Raw genomic sequence first — 18,386 nt, forward strand, 5'->3', positions numbered from 1 at the left:
GTCGGTGGGGGCAAAGGGCAGGCACTGGTCCGTGGCCTGAGCTCAGCCAGTCCCAGCCCCTCCAAAGTCACCTGAACACCAGTGGTTCAAGGTCATGGCTCAGCAGGCAAGCCCTAGCCTTACCCCAACCCTAAACCTAATCTTGAACCTCAGTCAAACCAAAACTTCAACCAACCCCTGATGGAGACCTCCTTCGGCGGTGAACCTGACCACAGAACATTTTCCCATGGTCACCAACTTCATCCAAGCACGCTGAGGACACCCAGCCCACTTCCAGCAGAGAAGACCCAAACACTTGCTCTCCCTCAGCCCTGACGGTCACCCTGATCTCATCGCCAACCCTACCCTAGTCCTAACCCAAAACTGAACCCAGCTCTATTCCTACCTCTGTCGTAAAGCCTTGCCAGGTCGGCCCTCCCAACCCTCAACCCGCCGCTGGTCCTAGCAAAACACTCTTAACCGTGGAAATACGGGCAATATTTCCTCTCTAACATGGAGGGTTTATTGACCCTAAAAAAGGGAAACCAACCGACCTGAGAAAGCTGCACCCCACCCACAAACGTGGAGCTGGGAGGACACAGCCATAAGCGTGCACGGAGAACCAGCGTTCACCCGCTGCCAGCCGCCTGCCTGCCGCTCCCCAGTCTGCACCAGTTCACTGTCCCAGTGCACGGGGCTGGGGGTGCTCCTCGCCCCACACAGCTCTGGGGACGGAGCTCCGGCACCTCGGGCTCTCGGGACGCGGCCAACGGCAGCGGCAGAGCTGGGGTGGGGGCACGGCAGCTCCCCGGACGCGCGCGCAGGCTGCAGCACGTGCTGCCCGCTTCGGCTCGCTGCCCGTCGCACGCCGCACGGCCCCGCACGGGCAGAGGGGCTTCTTGGTCGCCATCCAGCAACAACCCCAGGCATGGAAAGCCCTTCTGCGGGCAGGCTGCAAACACCGCTCCTGCTCCGCTATGCCAGCACGATTCGGCGTCTCTGCTAGCAGCACAGATGCTCCCACGGGTGTTCACGCTCCCTTCCCTTCTCCGCTCCTCCAAAGCGGGACAGAGGGCTTGTTTTCGCCGGGGTAGGGTCGCCTGGTTTTGCCCCCGGCGGGCAGGGGCCAGGCTCGCTAGATGCCAAAGTCCAGGTTCAGGAAGGAGATGCTGCTGTACAGCTCGGATGCGACCGCGCGGCTCTCCGGGCTCCGAGCGGGCAGCGTGCCTGGAGCGGGCTCCTCCGGCGAATCCTCGCTCCCTGCGCTCCTGAGAAAAGACAAAAATAAAAAGAGAGATGCTATTATGCTATTTGCAGACCGCTTCTATTGCCAACTCCAGGCCCAGATGTCCTCCAGCAGCGACCCTGAAGATCTGCCATCCCTCTGGACAGCCCCGAAAGGACCGTGAAGACAGACGGGGGACGGCAGCAGGGCAGACGCGTGAGGTCTGCAGCCATTCCAGGCGGGACAGCCCACGCTCGCTGCCGGAGTCGCCAGCCCCGCGAGGAGACCGCAGGCTGCCCGGCATCTCCCGGCTTCGGACCGTGGGGGAGCAGAATGCCTCCCGTGTCGGGTGCCGCCACCGTGGGCTCAGATCACGGCATGCAAGGGCCTTTGTCCCCGCGGTTCTAATCACGGGGAAGGGCGCGAGCTCAGGCTCTGAGCCCGTACGGGACTAACCCACCCCGCAGCCAAAAAGCAGACGCGTGCACCCAGCTGGCCGCACAGGCACAGACGCACCCGCACACAGACGCACGCGGGACCGGCAAGGAAAACCGCACAGAAATGCAGACAACACCACGGGCGAAGAAAATTTGGAGGAGGCTGGTGCCAGAGGTGAAAACGGAGCGGGCATCTGGAGCCGTGGAGGGCTCCGGGGGTGCAGGGCAAGGCGGGGTTGGCACTGGCAGGGCAGACGTGGGTGAAGGAGAGAGCACGGCACAGGCTGGGGCAGAAGAGGAGACCGGGGAGCTCCACGGGACAGAAAAGCTGGGAGGCTTCAGCTCTTAGCGCAGAAGGTGGTGGAGTTTAGCTGGGTTCACGACCGAAAGCGGCAGAGGGAGTGGGGAAGAGGGCAGGGGGATCAGCAGGGTTTGCCCGTTGCTCGCCAGCAGCGGTGAGCGGTGCTGGGGGGCTTTGCCCCCGCGCAGCGAGGGGCTGCCAGCAGCACTTACGGCACGGCGGGGAGCTTCCTGCGCAGGAGGTAGTCGATGACGTCGGGGTCTGTCTGAAACAGCCTCCTCAGGACGTCGCGCTGCATCTCCGGGGGGACCTGGGGGGGACACAGGGACGCCCGCGCTCGCGGCATCTCCCCCTCTCCAGAGGGAGGTGGGCAGAGGGGCTCCGGGCCACCACGTGCTCACGGACCCCCGCGTTGGTGCCGTGCCCCACGCACTGCCAGGGGTCCGAGCGGGGTCTCAGCCCCTGCTTCTCCCACGCTAACCCCAGCCCTCGGGCTCCCTGCAGGCCTGACAGCTGCTGCCAGGCTTTGGGGGGACCCGAAACGTCACATCCCTGCACACCTATAGGGAATGGGCATTCCTGGTATTTCTCGGGAATCTCCCGGGTCCTCTCCAAAGCCAGGGCCAGGAGGACTGCTCGGTGGGTGCTCCTGCTGATCCAGGGAGTTCCTGCCGGGTTTCAGCACAGCCTGCTCCGGGCTGTCCCCCGGGAGAGCAGCCACATGCCCACATCGCACCCTCGGGGACGGCTGCAGGGGTGCCCAGGTCCGCACGAAGCACCCAAAGCACCCGCAGTGCTCGCTATGGCACCTTGCAGCTTAGAATCACAGAACCACTAAGGCTGGAAACAACCCCTAAGATCATCAAGTCCAACCGTCACCCCAACACCCCCACGCCTGCTAAACCCTGTCCCCAAGTGCCACATCCACACGGTTTTTGAACCCCTCCAGGGACGGGGACTCCCCCACTGCCCTGGGCAGCCTGGTCCAACGCCCGACCGCTCTTCCAGTACAGAAATTTTTCCTAACATCCGATCTACACCCGCAGGGGCTCTGCTACTCGGCCACCGCTCCCACCTCCGAGCCTGCCCCGGGAAGCGCTGCCTGTGCTTGGGTTCTGCGTCGCAGCACTCTCCTCCTTCTCCCCCAGCATCTCCCAGAGGGGTGGAGAGAGGCACGGAGCCTGGAGAGCCGTCCCCGGTCTGCCATGCCTCCCTGCAGCGGGGCAGAGCGGGGAGGGCAACGCTGAAGGCTTGGAGCACACCTGGACACCCACGCAGGGCAGGATTTGGGCAGGAGAAGACCCAAGAGGCTTTCACTCTGCAAACGGCCCGCGGGAGGGTGGAGAGAGGACGGAGCCAGACCCTCCCCAGCGGTGCCCAGGCACAGAGCGGGGCGCAGCAGGGACGGGCTGCAGCAGGGGCACTGCTGACATGGAGAAGATCCTTCCCCTGAGGGTGCTGCCGCCCCGCGACAGGACCCAGAGAGGTCACAGCTCTCCATCCCTGGAAAGGAGCACACCTCGCTTTGCAGCGAGCCCAGACCCTGGCTGGGCTGGAGGCTGGAGGCCCCAGAGGTCTCACCCCGTACAAACCATTCGGTGACTCTAACAGATGCTTTTGGGAACCCCGAGTCACTGCATCCTCTGGGACAGGCTGAGTACTCCCCGCCCCACCGATGGTCCAAACCACCCACTGGAGAGCAGACCTGAAGCCATCCCGTCCTTGGCTGTCCTCACCAGCTCTCCCCACCGTTACCACCTCCCCACATCTGCCTGAGGCTGCGGCACCTCTGCCCCATGCCATCGCCTCCAGCTCCTTCCCTCTTCTCGGGTCTCCCATTTTCTCCTCCTCTTTCCGCCCCACGCTGGATCTTTCAGGGAGAGCCAGCGGCGAGGGGCCAGTCCCGCAGCTGCGGCCGGGCAGTGGTCTCCTGTCGCCAAGGAGCTCGCTCAGACGTCACCAGAGCAGAAAGCGACAGAGAAGATGGGACCTGTCCATGGCACGACCCTCAGCTCTGCCTTCACGATGCCAGTAACAAACCATCCCAAATTAATATCTACATCTGGCAAGAGGAACAAATCACATTTTCACACACCGACTTGAGTCACCTGCTGCTAAATGGGCTGTGAACATCTCCTTCCTTCTGCTGCCACCAGTAAAGCACTCAGTGGGGAAGGAAAGGTCTGGGGAAGCCGCCCTGAGAAAGCCTCACCTACCATGAACAAGGTCTGGTGGTGCTCAATCAGCCTCTGGAGCACCAGGATGATGGCAGCGCTGTCTTCAAAGTTCATGGCACCGGCGTCTTTCTCCCCAGGCTTCTCCTTCTGAAGGATGTTGGGACCAAAGATTGTGGCCAAGTTTGAAACTGTCATTTTATTCCCAGGGATCTAGCAAGGAAAAGGAAATTGCAGGCTATAGATGCAGTGGCGTAAGATGATCCAGGACAGCCTCACCCACCCCAGGATGGGAACATGAGTGAGGCCGGGGGGTTCTGGGTCCAGTCTGGTCCTCTCTGAGCTGACGGCAGGGCCAGCATGGTGGGTTTGCAGTGCTGGGGCACACACTCACCCCCTCCTGGCATCAGCACTTCTGTTCCCACCCAGCTGGCTTTCACAGCCCGCACCGGAAGGTAACAACCAGTATTTCTGTATTGCCCTACAATATGGGGCATAACCAGCCTCTGAGCCACAGGGAGATTTTGAATTCGCATCGGCCGGAGAAACCAAAATCAACCTTGGTGCACGATGGTAAGCCCTTCGTGAAAGCTGGAGGTGGAAACCCAGAATTGGTCCACAAAAACTGCCCCTTGCGCTGCCTGCGGACACACAGCCAGGGCTCTCCGGGGACAGCGCAACCCGGAACGTCACCTCGCTGCACCGGAGCCACCCCGACCCGCCGCGACGAGGGGATTGATCCGCAGCTTGGGTTTGCCGCAGGATTCACCCAGGGCTTGCAAGAAGCTCTGCTTGGTTTGAGCCGCCCAGGCCTGAGCGAACGCTCCTTGGCGCAGCCGACGCGCCCAGGCCGTCCGGTCCTTACCTGCTGGCCGCCGGGGCCGCGGGCGCTGTCGGCGTGCCGGGCCACCTCGCCCAGGAGCCCGAGGAGCCGGTGCAGCGTGTCGCTGTGGCAGGGCGGCAGCACGAAGAGCAGCAGCCGCAGGGCAGCCAGCTGCGCCGGGCGCTCCAGGGCTGCGCAGAGAGCACACCGTTAATTACCTGATGTAACTCGTTAATTCGCGCGGGTCCCGGCTGGACAGCCCTCGTTTACAACGAGGGTAACGAGCTCTGGAGGGAGCCTGGCTGGCAATTTACCCTTCGTCCCGTCCTTGCAGGGATAGGGACCCTGGGACAGCCCAGCGAGGGCTGCGACATGATTTGATATTGTACAGCCCCGTCGTCAAAGACACTCCTCGACCAGAGGGATTATAATCCAATGAAAAGGAGGGGGAAAAAGGAGGGGGCAAAAAAGGAGGGGGGCAAAAGGAGGGGGGAACAAGGGGGGGGGGGGAAACGAGGGGGGGGGGAACCGAGGGGGGGGGAACCGAGGGGGGGGGACAAGGAGGGGGGGGGGACAAGGAGGGGGGGGGAAACACGAGGGGGGGGAAACACGAGGGGGGGGAAACACGAGGGGGGGGAAACACGAGGGGAGGACAAGGAGGGGGGGGAAAAGGAGGGGGGGGAAAAGGAGGGGGGGGAAAAGGAGGGGGGGGAAAAGGAGGGGGGGGAAAAGGAGGGGGGGGAAAAGGAGGGGGGGGGGGAAAACGAGGGGGGGGAACAAGGAGGGGGGGGAACAAGGAGGGGGGGGAACAAGGGGGGGGGAACAAGGAGGGGGGGAACAAGGAGGGGGGGAACAAGGAGGGGGGAAACAAGGAGGGGGGGAACAAGGAGGGGGGGGGAACAAGGAGGGGGGGAAAAGGAGGGGGGGAAAGGAGGGGGGGGGAAGGAGGGGGGGGAAAGGAGGGGGGGGAAAGGAGGGGGGGGAAAGGAGGGGGGGGAAAGGAGGGGGGGGAAAGGAGGGGGGGGAAAAGGAGGGGGGGGGAAAAGGAGGGGGGGGAAAAGGAGGGGGGGGAAAAGGAGGGGGGGGGAAAAGGAGGGGGGGGAAAAGGAGGGGGGGAAAAGGAGGGGGGGGGAAAAGGAGGGGGGGGAAAAGGAGGGGGGGGAAAAGGAGGGGGGGGAAAAGGAGGGGGGGGAAAAGGAGGGGGGGGAAAAGGAGGGGGGGGAACAAGGAGGGGGGGAACAAGGAGGGGGGGAACAAGGAGGGGGGGAACAAGGAGGGGGGAACAAGGAGGGGGGGAACAAGGAGGGGGGAACAAGGAGGGGGGGGAACAAGGAGGGGGGGGAACAAGGAGGGGGGGGGAACAAGGAGGGGGGGGAACAAGGAGGGGGGGAAAAGGGGGGGGGGGAAAGGAGGGGGGGAAAAAGGAGGGGGGAAAAAGGAGGGGGGAAAAAGGAGGGGGGAAAAAGGAGGGGGGAAAAAGGAGGGGGGAAAAAGGAGGGGGGAAAAAGGAGGGGGGAAAAAGGAGGGGGAAGCACCCAGAAGCCAGGCAGGTACGACGAGAAGGGGCATTCAGAGCTCTGTGTGACGGATGGCAGGCGGAGAAAGAGCGTGGGACGGGGACGGCGTGGTCCCACGTCCCGCTGCAGTGCTGGCTGCGAGGGGACGCCCCTTAGGTCACTGATCTAGGGAGGACCGGGCAGATCTCCTGGCCCAGGTGTGAGGATGGCAAACCCAGCGCGAGCTGAAGGTCCGCTCGGATCGCACACCCGAGCCGGGAGCAGAAAGCAGGAGCGGCCGCGGCGGGTAACCGAGCCGCTGCCCCGCAGCCTGCCCCGTCCGCCGCGCAGCCGGGTGGGCTCAGGGGGCGTGGGGCGAGCGCCGGAACAGAACCCACCGAAGGTGTGATCAGGGGCTCAGGCTCGGGTCACTCAGAGACCAGTGGAAGGTCTCCCAAGTTTCCAGGGATGGGCATCGCCAGCTTCCCAGGTCCTCTCCACTGCCTTTCTCTAGCTGGGTCGCACACAACGCGCGAGGAGCTGGCAGCTCAAACTATTGTCCCCTTGCAAAACAGCCAGTTCGGAAGCTCACATCAAACGTCACGCAAATTCCACGTCTAGGACTCGAAACCAAAGACAGCAAGGTCAGGACAGCACGGCCACCTCCAGCTGGGACGCAGCGCTGGCCTGCTCCTCCCTTGGGATGGCATCTCCTGCTGCTCCGCCTTGACCCGGGTCCCCACCGCCGGCAGAGACGCACGCTGGTGGCAGAGCTGGACGAGATGCCAGCCTCCCACCCCCACCACAGCACCCTGTGCTCAAACACCTGAGCTGGAGGGCTGAGGGCTGCCTCGTAACGTCGCCCTGAACCCTCACGCGCCTCCACTCCCCCCACCGCTTGCTCCCTGAGATGGCAGCGAGCCCAGCGGTGCGCAGCGGCGCGGCTTCGGCGGGAATCAGAGCCGGCGTCGAAGGGGAAGCAGGCGTTCGAGGATTCCGATTTGGAGAATCCAAACCGAGGAGAGAAGGATGGGAAAAGAGAAGCAAAGAAGCGGTGAAGGAGGTGAAGAAAGAGCGATGCTGGAAGCTGTGGAGACTGCCTAAAACCTCCGGCACCCGAAATACGGAGGGTCGGGGGACCTGGGCAGGGCGCAGGCGAAGACCCCCTTGCAGGCAGCGCAAACTGCCAGGCTGAGCTCCAGTTGTGCCGGGACCTGCTACCGAGCCGGGTCATGGCACAGGAAGGAAATCCCCATTTTTCCTCACAAACCCAGAGGCGGCGGGTGGGCCGTGCGGGGTGAGCCCCCGCAGCCCCAGCACTCACCGGCTGTGCTGAGGAAGGCTGCGTAGAGCTCTCCGGGAATCAGCGAATCCGGCATGGCCCGAAGAAACTCTTTGAGCAGGGCAGCCACCTCGTGAACGCTGTGATGCTCATCCAAGAAAACATCCACTCCTCGGTCAAACTCTTCCCTCAGCTGGAAGATGGAGGAATTGAGAAGAACAGAAGTGACAGTCAGCAAGAGCCATGGTGTCAGGACCTGCCCCTGCGCAGAGCTCCTACGACAGCAGGACAGGAGGGCTGGCTGCTCCCAGTGTCCCCCTGGTGCAGAACACCACAGAAAGGCACGCCAGACAGAATCCCAGAATGGTCAGGGTTGGCAGGGACCTCTGTGGGTCACCCAGCCCAACCCCCTGCCCAAGCAGGGTCACCCAGAGCAGGCTGCACAGCACCGCGGCCAGGCGGGGCTGGAATATCTCCAGAGAAGGAGACTCCACAGCCTCCCTGGGCAGCCTGGGCCAGGGCTCCATCACCCTCAGAGGGAAGAAGTTCTTCCTCGGGTTCAGCTGGAGCTTCCTCTGCTTCAGTTTGTGCCCGTTGCCCCTTGTCCTGTCGCTGGGCACCACTGGAAAGAGTCTGGCCCCGTCCTCCTGACCCCCATCCTGCAGATATTTAGAGGCATTTCTAAGGTCCCCTCTCAGCCTTCTCTTCTCCAGGCTGAACAAGCCCAGCTCCCTCAGCCTCTCTTCGTAGGAGAGATGCTCCAGTCCCCTCATCATCCTCGTAGCCCTGCGCTGGACTCTCTCCAGTAGCTCCTCATCTCTCTTGAACTGGGGAGCCCAGCACTGGACACAGCACTGCAGATGGGGCCTCACTAGGGCAGAGCAGAGGGGAAGGAGAACCTCCCTCGCCCTGCTGCCCACACTCCTCCTCATGCACCCCAGGATTCCATCGGCCTTCTTGGCAGCCAGGGCACGCTGCTGGCTCCTGGTCAACCTGTTGTCCCCCATACCCCAAGAGCCCACTGCTGCCCCGGGGATGGGCCACAGGCCCAGAAGGAGCTGCTGGCTGGTGAAGGGAGCCCGGAGGGAGCCCTCAAGTGCCAACCGGCGGATGGAGGCTCAGCTGCTAAAGGCAGCTTGGAGGGACGAAGCTGCTCTTCGAGAAGGACCCAGCAGCAGGCTACGGGTTGTCTGTGACCCAGTACGTGCCTGTGACATTTTAGACCTCTCCGTGTCAACGTCTGCCTCGTTCATTCCCCACCCACACAAGCGTCCGTCCCTTGTACCGCCACGGAGGACGCAGTAAACGTCTCCCCGTACCTGCTGAACTCTCTTCTTGGAGCTCCCAACCCGGAAGATGCCGACCGTGTGGAGACCTGGGACACAGAGAGGTTAGCGCCCTGCACCCCCAGCCCCCCGACCGGTCCTCGGGGCCCCTCGGCCTCATGCAGGTGGCTCTCTCGCACCGCACGTGAGGCAGTGCGTCCTCCCCTGCTCCGGGCAGAGGGGGCAAAATGAAAGGTTTTCAGAGCCGTAAGGTTTTTCCGGGGTCAACGAGGAGCTCTGGCCCGTACCATCACCCTGAGCTGGACGCTGGATCTGCAGGGGGAGGTGAGGCCAGGGCGCACCAGGAGATGGGTCCCCGACACGCAGAGTGACCTTCGGAGAGGCAGGCGGATTTACCGTACGTTTCGATGTGCTTGCAGCATCTCTCCACGACCCGCGGGACCTGCCAGGTGATGGGGTTGAGGCTCAGCATCTTCTTCTTGCCCAGGCTCCTCGGCGGGTCCAGCTCGTGGGGGTGTGACAGCTGCAGTGCCTCCAGCAGCTTGGAAGTGTTGTCGCTCAGCTCGGCGATGGAGTCCACGGACATTGCCCCCTGAGACGGAGCAGAGGTGATTCCTGGGCAGCAGGAACCACCCCACCAGCTCCTGCTACACCGTCATTGCTGTGACCTCGGAAGTGTGTGGGAAAGGGAGGGAGGCACGGGGCCAGACTCTTTCCAGTGGTGCCCAGCGACAGGACAAGGGGCAACGGGCACAAACTGAAGCAGAGGAAGCTCCAGCTGAACACGAGGAAGAACTTCTTCCCTCTGAGGGTGACGGAGCCCTGGCCCAGGCTGCCCAGGGAGGCTGTGGAGTCTCCTTCTCTGGAGATATTCCAGCCCCGCCTGGCCGCGGTGCTGTGCAGCCTGCTCTGGGTGACCCTGCTTGGGCAGGGGGTTGGGCTGGGTGACCCACAGAGGTCCCTGCCAACCCCCAACATTCTGTGATTCTGTGAGGCATCACCTCCAAACAAACACAGAGGTCTACAGAGCCTGTCTGGGGTTGCAGGAGAACCACAGAGTCCTGTCATCTCCCCTGCATTCGTTGCGTGCACTCTCCCAGCGCGAGGCGTTGCTAAACACAGCCTTCCCACCAGGACAGACCCTACGCTGCACGCAGACGTGGAGAAAGAGCAAGCGTCCCCAAGCCTTTCACCTCTGACTGCTCCACACACTGGATTTAGCTGCCTGCACTGGAGCTGCTCTACACCAGGGGTTACAGGCACGGGTCTCTGCTCCAGAGAGACGAGACAAACCAAACCCAGCCTGTAACCCACCTCCCCTCGCCGGAGACAGCACCGAAGCCAAGCTGGAGGTGGCCAAGGCCACCAGCCACACCACCCTCCTTGCCTGTCGGCGCAGGGGTGGTCAGCACCGCGAGCAGAGCGGCTCCCAGCGCAAGAGCTCTGGTCTGCTGCATGCCAGCACGGCCCACCACCGATGGCTGCCACCTCGGGGGGGGGGCTGACAACCGCGAGGCCGGGGCTTCAAGATGTGATGCGATGGAGGAGGAGAAAAATCCCATCCTATCCCTGTCCACTTCGGCTGCCCGGCCATGTCCTGCTGGTGACCTTGGCTCCATCAGAGCTGAGCCAGCAAAGCCTGTCCCACCCCTCACAGCCCACCTCTTGGGGGACCAGGGGCAGCACGCTTCCCCGAGGGCGGACCGGGACCGACCCAGCACGCAGCACCAATAGCTCACGTCCCTTACGAAAAGACCCTGGGCAGTGGTATTTATCGCTGCGGTCAGAGCCTCCCCCAGCCTGCAGCACCACCACAGCGCGCCCGTCTTTGCAATCCTACCCTTCGCTGGCTCCGGGAGCTGTGGTGGAGAAAAGTCGGAGAAAGCGGCTCCTCCGGGAAGACCCCGCCGGGTCCCAGGCCACAGCTCCCGCCCATCGGGGACCTCTTCTGCCTCTGAGCCCGGAATCTCGTCACCGTCGCTTCCACCTCCAGGCAGAGCCGGCGGCTCTTCTTCACTGCTTCCTGCAGCTGCCTGTAGGCACGGTCGTTGGCGAGGACTTGGAAGAGCGGGATCCCGAAGGTCTGAGGAGAGCAGTCTAGGGAAAAAGGTGGGAGAAATGGAAGAGCACTGCTAGCAGGAAAAAACGAGAGGGAGCTGCGCTAGCGCAGCCCAGCTGCCAGCGTTACACCGGGATGAGATAACTAACGGACAGCAGGGAATACCGGGGACGGGAAAGGTAACCGCCAGCACGAGACAGAAGAGGACAACGTATAAAACCGACTCAATGCGTGACAAGGAGATCTACAGCTCGAATCCAGGATGGCCGTCCTGTAGCCACCCGTGCCCTCGCCTGCCCTGTCCCCTCCAGCCCCCCAGAGCCAGGGGTGCCGGGGTGGGTGGGCAGAGCATCCCCCCAGGCAGACCCCGACGGGAGCTGCTGCCCCTGGGAAGCGCCGGGCAGGCAGCGAGCCGAGCGGGGAGGGCACGGCCAGGGAGACGGCGTGCCGGCATCTCCCAGCTCAGCCCCACCACAACTCACCCGCTCCGCTGGGGAGCAGGGACCAAAACCCGGGTACAAGGGAGGCTGCTCACCTTTCTTCTCCTTGGAAAGGCTCTCCAGCTTCTGGCGGATAGATTTACTGCCTTTGGGTCCAACTACGAGGAGAAAAGCAGGGAAAGGTTCTGCGTCATTGGGCCGCTTTGGTGCGGTCTCCCCACAGAGACATTTCCCTTTCTGCACCGTCGCAGGGAGCGCACGGCCACGGCCACCACGGGACCCCACGGCACCAGCCGTAGCCATGGGCTAAAGACACCCCAGCTGCGGCCACAAACCCCTCCCCGTCGGGGCTGGCTGACGCCTGGCGATGCAGAGGTGCGAGCCAGCAGCTCGTCTGAGGGCAGGGCGTGTGAGCCCTCAGGCACCCAGCAAACGGACCGGCCGCACAAACCAGAGCCAAACCGAGCCACAGCCACTGTCCTGGCCCCCTCACGCTCTGTGCCCGTGCTGCGCGTGGCTCTGCAGGGATGGCGATGTCCTGGCAGTTCCTTAGTGAGTCGGAAAGCTACCTTCACGCGTCCTCCGAGCTCCGCTCTCAGCACTGGCAGAAGGAACACAGCCCAGAAACACTTCTGTGAACGTCTTACAGAACACAGGCAAATGAAGCTGGACAAGACACGTGCCACCAGAAATCCCTAACCGGTCCTAGAGGGCCAAGCCCCCACATTGTACACCCAGGAACACCAGCCACCACATTTCGTCGCATCACGGGACTGCGAAGTCACTGACTGCCCACCCCAAGTCCAGGACAGATCGCCCTGCTCTGGCTCGCGCTCTCTATTCCGCAGGAATTCTCTTCCTAGACACAGCTCGTGCAATTGTTTGGGTTATTCTGTAAGATTTAGCAGAAAGCCAGGAAAGCTGGAATGAGCAACACGTGTACAGGAGTAGCCCACGTCAATTCTTCCGCCACGCCACGCGTGTCGCTTCATTCAAGCGACCGGGCAGCTGGAAGAGGAGGAACAGCCTGGAGACAGGACCCACCCAGCTGAGGAGGCACAGGCCAGCAAAACCCCAGTGGGCCAGCACGGGCTTGGGAGGGGGCCACAACGCGCTGGGGCCCAGCACCGGCACAACGCTCCGCTCCTGAAGCCGTGCAGATGCTCCTCAGGGGAACAAAGCAGGAGGCAGCAGATGGTACAAAACCCACCAGGACCCCCCTGTGCAGAGAGCCTGAGCTGGCAGCTCCACGACAGGGTCACGCACACGATCCACCATGAACCTCGGAGAGGAGGACAACTTCTTTTCACTGAGCTGCGTTACAGCAAGCTCGACGCTGCCCGTCCTTCCAAGATTTCCATCTTCCTTGGCCATCTCCTGCTCAAACCACAGGCGCAGTCCTGCAGGTTTGGCCAAGAGGAGAGGTAGTCCCGACAGAGGCCATTTGCTAGAAGGTCTGAGAAGCTGCGGAAGCTTGTTGGGGTTGCGTGAGGTAAGGACTGTTGGAAGGAAAGAGCAGCCCAGTGCGCACCGAGGCTGAAGGCTGCCCCAAAAGGGAGTCACCAGGGGATGCACACCCCGCGTTCCTCATCGCCTAGGTATCTGGGGACACGAGGATTAAAAGAGGGGCTCAACACCTCTTCCTTGAGGAAAATGATGACAGCTGTGCCATGGCTCTTTACCAAAGAGGGCAGGAGTCGGGAATCTCACGTGGGTAGATGCTGGGGAGCAAGCACAGACAGGCGGATGGGCCCAAGTGGAGATCACGCAGCCCAAATTCGGGCGCTTCCAAGCATGAGGAACCACCCCCGAAACGCTGGGATGGGAAGGGGATGCGGCGGGAGGCACAGCTCCACAGCCAGTCCTCGGCAGCCTACGCCGACCCCCTGCCAACCGACTGCGAAACAAGCAGCTCGCAGGCAGGAACCTCAAGGGTGCAAAGAGGGGCGAAGGGAAGGAGGGACTCCCCCGGCAGCAACCGCTTGCTCCGAAAACCAGGCGTGCACCAGAGCGGAGTCCAAACCACGCGCAAGGATGAGCTCAGGGCTTCGCAGCCCCCCGCACCCGTCCCGCAGCGGGAGAGGAGCCCAGCGACAGAACGCAGCCCCCCTAACCGCGAGGCGGGGAACGCCCGGGGTTTTGGGCACCGCACTGTTCCCTAGAGAAGCCCCTGCTGCGGGCTGTCACCGCAAACGGGACCGCAACAGCTCAAAGTAAAAAATAAATAATAATAAAAGGAACCAGGATGTTTGTGGGCAGAGTCCCCAGGGGACAGGAAAGCGGTCTGTGGCAGCCGCTGCTGCAGCCCTGGGGCAACTGGGAGTTCTGGGAACAAGAGGGGAGCTTTCTTGCTTTTCTTGAAGCCATTTCATTGCAGGAAACCTTCCAAGGATGGAGACAGGAAACCCAACTTGGACGTCGCCCCAGTGAGTGCTTGCTGTCCCGTATGAGGTCGGGCGTTCAGAGCAGCCCCTTCCCTGGGACGGGTTCCCAGAGGTGCGGGGGGCTCCGTCTGTGGGGGTCCCAGCCCCGGCTGCGAGTAGGAGGTGGGGCTGGGGACCCCCAGCTCCCTTCACACCCCACCGCCGGCACCGCGCTGGCGAGCTGCGGGCGTCTCCTGCCCGGCCGGGATGCCACAACACGTCCCAGGGAGGAGGGGGCATCTCCAGGTGGGCTCTCCACTCCCGAGTAAGCTTGGGAAGGAGCGAGCTGCTCCCCGACACGCTGTGCTGGCTCAGTCAGAGGTGCAGACGCCGGGGGACGCCGGCAGCTATGGGAACTCAGATGATGGTGTACGTCTGCGCAGGCCAGGACAGCAGACCTCAGTCCCCGTGGAGCTGCTATGTTTATCTGCCCATTGATCTCGGCAGCACATCTCCCAGCCTCGCACAAGCCCCTTCCCAGCATCAGGACTTCGTGCTGGACATTAATCCAAAGCAAAGCCTGTCCCATCCCAGTGACATTAAGATAATCCCACTGGAAGACCTTGCCAAGTCCTATTGCGTCTGGTTTGGATTAGGGGGACCAGAGGTGGACAACAGGCAAGGTCATCTTCTCACACTCCTACGGACACGCAAACCCTCCTCAGAAGGCTGATTAGGCCTTGGGGGCTCAAGAGAAGATGAAATGCACCACAATGTGTCACAAACATCTTTCCATAAACATCCTCCCGTGTTACGAAGTGGGGAGGAGCGGCAATAACGGCTCAGCCCTCAGCCCTCCCGCCGTCCTCTCCCACCCTCTACCTCTGGCCAGGCTGAGGTCTCCAACAAGCAGCTTCTCCTGCAGCTGGCAGAGCGCGATCTCTCGCAGACTGGCTCTTTCCAGCTCCGAAAGGCTGTGCAGGGGCACAGGCTGCATCTCGCTGCTTCGTCCTGGCAGAAGAGCTGAGACAAAGGTCCCCTGAAAAACACGTATATAAAAACAAAAGAGTCAGGAGCTCATCGCAGAGACGCCTGCTTTAGGAGAGGAGCTGCTGAAAGTGCCTCGGGTGTCTCTGGAAGAGCAGGGGACGCTTGGCCTTCTTCCACCCCCCTCAAAGAGCTGATCTGTCGGCACCCCAGCCACCCCGTCCCACTTCAACCTTCAAAGCAAAGGCCTTGGAGGCATCAGGGAGTATGTGGGGCACCTCAGCCCTGGCTCCCAAGACCCCACCAGCTCCCTGAGGCACCTCGGTGCTCGGTGCAGAGCTCCAGGGCCAATTCTGGCTGCAATCTGTTCTTACACGAAGCCCAGCGCCACCAGGCTCAGGTACACAAGAGGGGGCACATCCTGGGCAGCCAGAGCAGGGACTGTGGTCCCAGTCCTGGGACTTCGCCATTTGTCACCACGGGAATACAGCTCCTGGTTGGCATCAGCCTCGAGATCACGCTCTGTGGGAGCAGAGTCAGGATGGAGGCAAGTCCCACCATCTCCTTACCAAGCCCAGAAGGCAGAACGCGTTCCAAAAAAACTCAGGGTTTTTGGCTGCCCAGGGCAGGGTTGGAGTCCCCATCCCTGGTGGGGTTCAGAAACCCTGTAGATGTGGCACTTCAGGACACAGTTTAGCAGGCATGGGGGTGTTGGGTTGGCAGTTGGACCTGATGACCTGAGAGGTCTTTTCCAACCTTAACGATTCTGTGATTCTATGAACCTGTGCGAGGGAACCCGCAGCGCTTCGCCCTGCTTGCTCTGACCCCGTATCTAACAGGCTTCTCCCCTGCAAACACCACGCACACGGAGCCAGGGGCTCCATCCCAGCACGTCCTCACGCTGCGCCCATGGACCAGGCATCGAGGCTGTGCTGGGAGCGGCTCCGGGTCCACCCAGAGCTCAACGCAACCAAAACCATGGGCTTGGGTGGAAAGGGCTTGGGGTGAGACACCGGCCTCAAGCCAGTCTTCAGAGGGTGCTGTGCAGATGGACACCACTCCTCTCCTCCCCTCACCCTCCACCGCGCACTGGGTGCTGAGGAACGGGGAGTAACGGAGGAGCTGGGACCTCCCGAGAGAGCCCGGGGAGGGTCCAGCTGGGGCCAGGTGATGGGGGCTGCCCAGGGTGGGGACGCGGGGGCTGCGCACGCTGCCGCTCCCTGTGCCCCTCTCACCGCGGGCTCCATCGGGCGGCCAGAGGCCGAGCCGATGCTTCCCACACCGCAGAAAGGTGGGCGAAGCAGCGTCCCTCCGGGGCGGGCGAAGGCAAGACAGGGTCAGGGTTTGGGGTTTTTTTAGTCATTAAACCTTCTAAACCCTGAAAAGCAGCGCATGTCCCACTAAAGAAGAATTACAGCCCCCTCGTACTCACACGCTCCTCTTCGCTGCCTTTGTCCCCTCGTTTTAAATTGGTTTATTTCTTAATTTAATATTCCATCTGGGGTAAATTGGACGCTTCCAGCACGGGCCAGCGCTGCAGAAGCCTCGCCGAGGCGGTTCCCCGGCACAGGCTGGGCTGAAGCTCCCAGCCCTGCGCACGTCACGGCCGGACGCCCAATGCCCCAGCCCCCGGCGAGCCCAGCCGCGGTCCAAAGAGCAAAACGCAGCAGCCAGCGGGAGAAAGGACCCAGGTTCCCGGCCGGCGCGCAGAGGAGACGCGGTCAGAGTACAGGCTCCGAGAGGAGAAAGTTACCTGAATTTCAAAAAAATAAAAATATGAAACAGCTATTACGCACTCCCCAGAAGGGCACAGTGCAAAGGGAACCCAGCCACAGGCAGAGATTCCCGAGACGTCTGGCGTTCGTCAGAGAAGCGACGCGCCTCGGCACGGGCGAACGCGCGATGCAGCGGAGCCGCGGCGCCCGCCCCAGCTCGGCGCCTTGGGGCGGTCGGAGCCGGGGTACGGGGTGCCCACGGCTGCCCGGCACCGGGGCCGCAGGGTTGGCAGCTGGGAGGGGCCGGTGCTGGCTCCGCAGGGAGCTGGAGCTCGCAGGACGCGTCAGCAGAGCATCCCAGCACCCAGCGGAGCTTTAGGCGAGGCACAGCGCACGGAGGCACCCGCGTCCTGCTTGAAAAGTGGCTTTTTCATTGTTAAATTGGGAAACACCACCAGGAGCTGCTCTTTCGGCTCTGCAGCTCGCTTCGGCTGCCCCTCAGCGTCCTGCCCCGCCGCGCTCCCTCCCAAGGCAGGCTCAGCAACCAGCCTGGGACGCAACGCGCAGCTTTCCATAGCTTCCATCCTCCATCCACAGGGAAAAAGCACCCGTGGGAGGAGGACGCAGCCCTTTCGCAGCGTATTTTATTTACCGTCTCAACGCGGCTGCGTGTGAGGGGTCGGACTTCAGCTCAGAGAACTGCCCGGTCGCACGCAGCTCTGCAGCCGCCGGGGCACGGAGATGGGCTGGGACAGCCCGGGTGGGAGACGGGGGCATGGGTACAGAGTTGGCTCTGACGGGCACGAACGGCTCCCCTTGCCAGCGACTGCCACGTGCCTCCGCGCGCCAGGAACGAGGGACGAGGCGGAGCGGGACGCCGCAGACGGACGGATGGACAGCCCCAGGGACAGACACACGGAGGGAAGTTACCTTTCTGGAGGTAAGAGCCCAGGCTCGCAGCCCCTGCCTGTGCGGCATCACGGAGGACGCGGCCGCCTGGGGCGAGGCGAAGGAAACCCAACGAGGAGAGGGAGAGCAGGAAGGAGGCGCCGGGCAGGCTGCTGCTTATCACCCTCCCGCCAGCGCCACGAGAACAGCCCTGCGAACCGCCACCATTGCCGGCTGCCCGATAAACTCCTGCTTCCGCGGTTAGCCCTTGGAAACCTGGCCTTACTTCTTCCCCCAAGCATGAAGTTCTGCTCCGGGGAGCGAGCTAGATGGGGACCACCACCGAAGCCCCCTGGGCAGCGGGTGGGGGTCCCTGCCCGAGCCGGACGTAGCTGGCAGAGCCCTGCGCAGCAGCGGGTCGGGCCGGCATCGGCAGTGTGGCGAGAGCCCGAGCACGGCCAATGCTCCTCTGGAGGGGGATGCCGGAGGAGAAACCTCACTTCGTCTAAAACAGCAATAAAACACCTTTCACTGGGAGCGTTAGCACGGCTCTTCCTCTCCGCAACGGCTTTCCCTGCTTATTTTTAGGACTGGGGCTTATTTAGGGAAATCTCAGGGGAAAAGCTCAGCTCCGCTGCCCGTTCTGCTCCCGAGGAGCTGCAGCTGCATCCCCGTCTCAGCAGCAAGGTTACCCTCTTCCCGGCCGGGACGAAGGGCTGACGCTTACCTTCCTCGTCGCCCTCCCGCAGCCCGACGAGAGGCAGCCCGGGCTCCCCGCTCTTCCTTCGGGGCGATGGCTCCCAGCGCAGCGTCCCCCGAGGAGCGGCCGGAGGACCCTTCACTGCCCGCCGGAGCAGTGACGGAGCGGAGACGCTGCAGCCGGAGGCGGTCGAGGGGAGGAGAGGGGTGATGAGAACGCGAATTTTCTGCC

At 62.8% G+C, this 18,386-nt stretch overlaps 1 protein-coding gene across 1 annotated transcript; it reads right to left on the minus strand.

Moving 5' to 3' along the window:
* Positions 1-490: 490 nt before the first annotated feature.
* ARHGAP36 (Rho GTPase activating protein 36) lies at positions 491-18,254 on the minus strand. Its single transcript, XM_075435882.1, has 11 exons — positions 18,183-18,254; positions 14,748-14,904; positions 11,598-11,660; positions 10,844-11,100; positions 9,400-9,595; positions 9,037-9,092; positions 7,760-7,910; positions 4,982-5,130; positions 4,159-4,329; positions 2,155-2,252; positions 491-1,247 (listed from the first exon to the last, which is right to left on the minus strand). The coding sequence occupies exons 2-11, from the start codon at positions 14,860-14,862 to the stop codon at positions 1,115-1,117; spliced, it is 1,389 nt and encodes a 462-aa protein (XP_075291997.1). The 5' UTR covers positions 14,863-14,904; positions 18,183-18,254; the 3' UTR covers positions 491-1,114.
* Between the last annotated feature and the right edge of the window lie 132 nt (positions 18,255-18,386).

Source organism: Opisthocomus hoazin, chromosome 14 (assembly GCF_030867145.1).
Source record: "Opisthocomus hoazin isolate bOpiHoa1 chromosome 14, bOpiHoa1.hap1, whole genome shotgun sequence".
Taxonomy (NCBI): domain Eukaryota; kingdom Metazoa; phylum Chordata; class Aves; order Opisthocomiformes; family Opisthocomidae; genus Opisthocomus; species Opisthocomus hoazin.

What these genes read in the sequence shown, in the direction of transcription:
- ARHGAP36 (XM_075435882.1), bottom strand. Translation starts at nt 14,862, where the DNA reads ATGCAGCCTGTGCCCCTGCACAGCCTTTCGGAGCTGGAAAGAGCCAGT. An exon ending in GCTCCCGGAGCCAGCGAAGG is followed by an intron (nt 9,596 to 10,843) that starts GTAGGATTGCAA and finishes GCTCCGTCTCAG; the next exon opens with GGGGCAATGTCCGTGGACTC. An exon ending in GCGGCCCCGGCGGCCAGCAG is followed by an intron (nt 4,330 to 4,981) that starts GTAAGGACCGGA and finishes TTTCCTTGCTAG; the next exon opens with ATCCCTGGGAATAAAATGAC.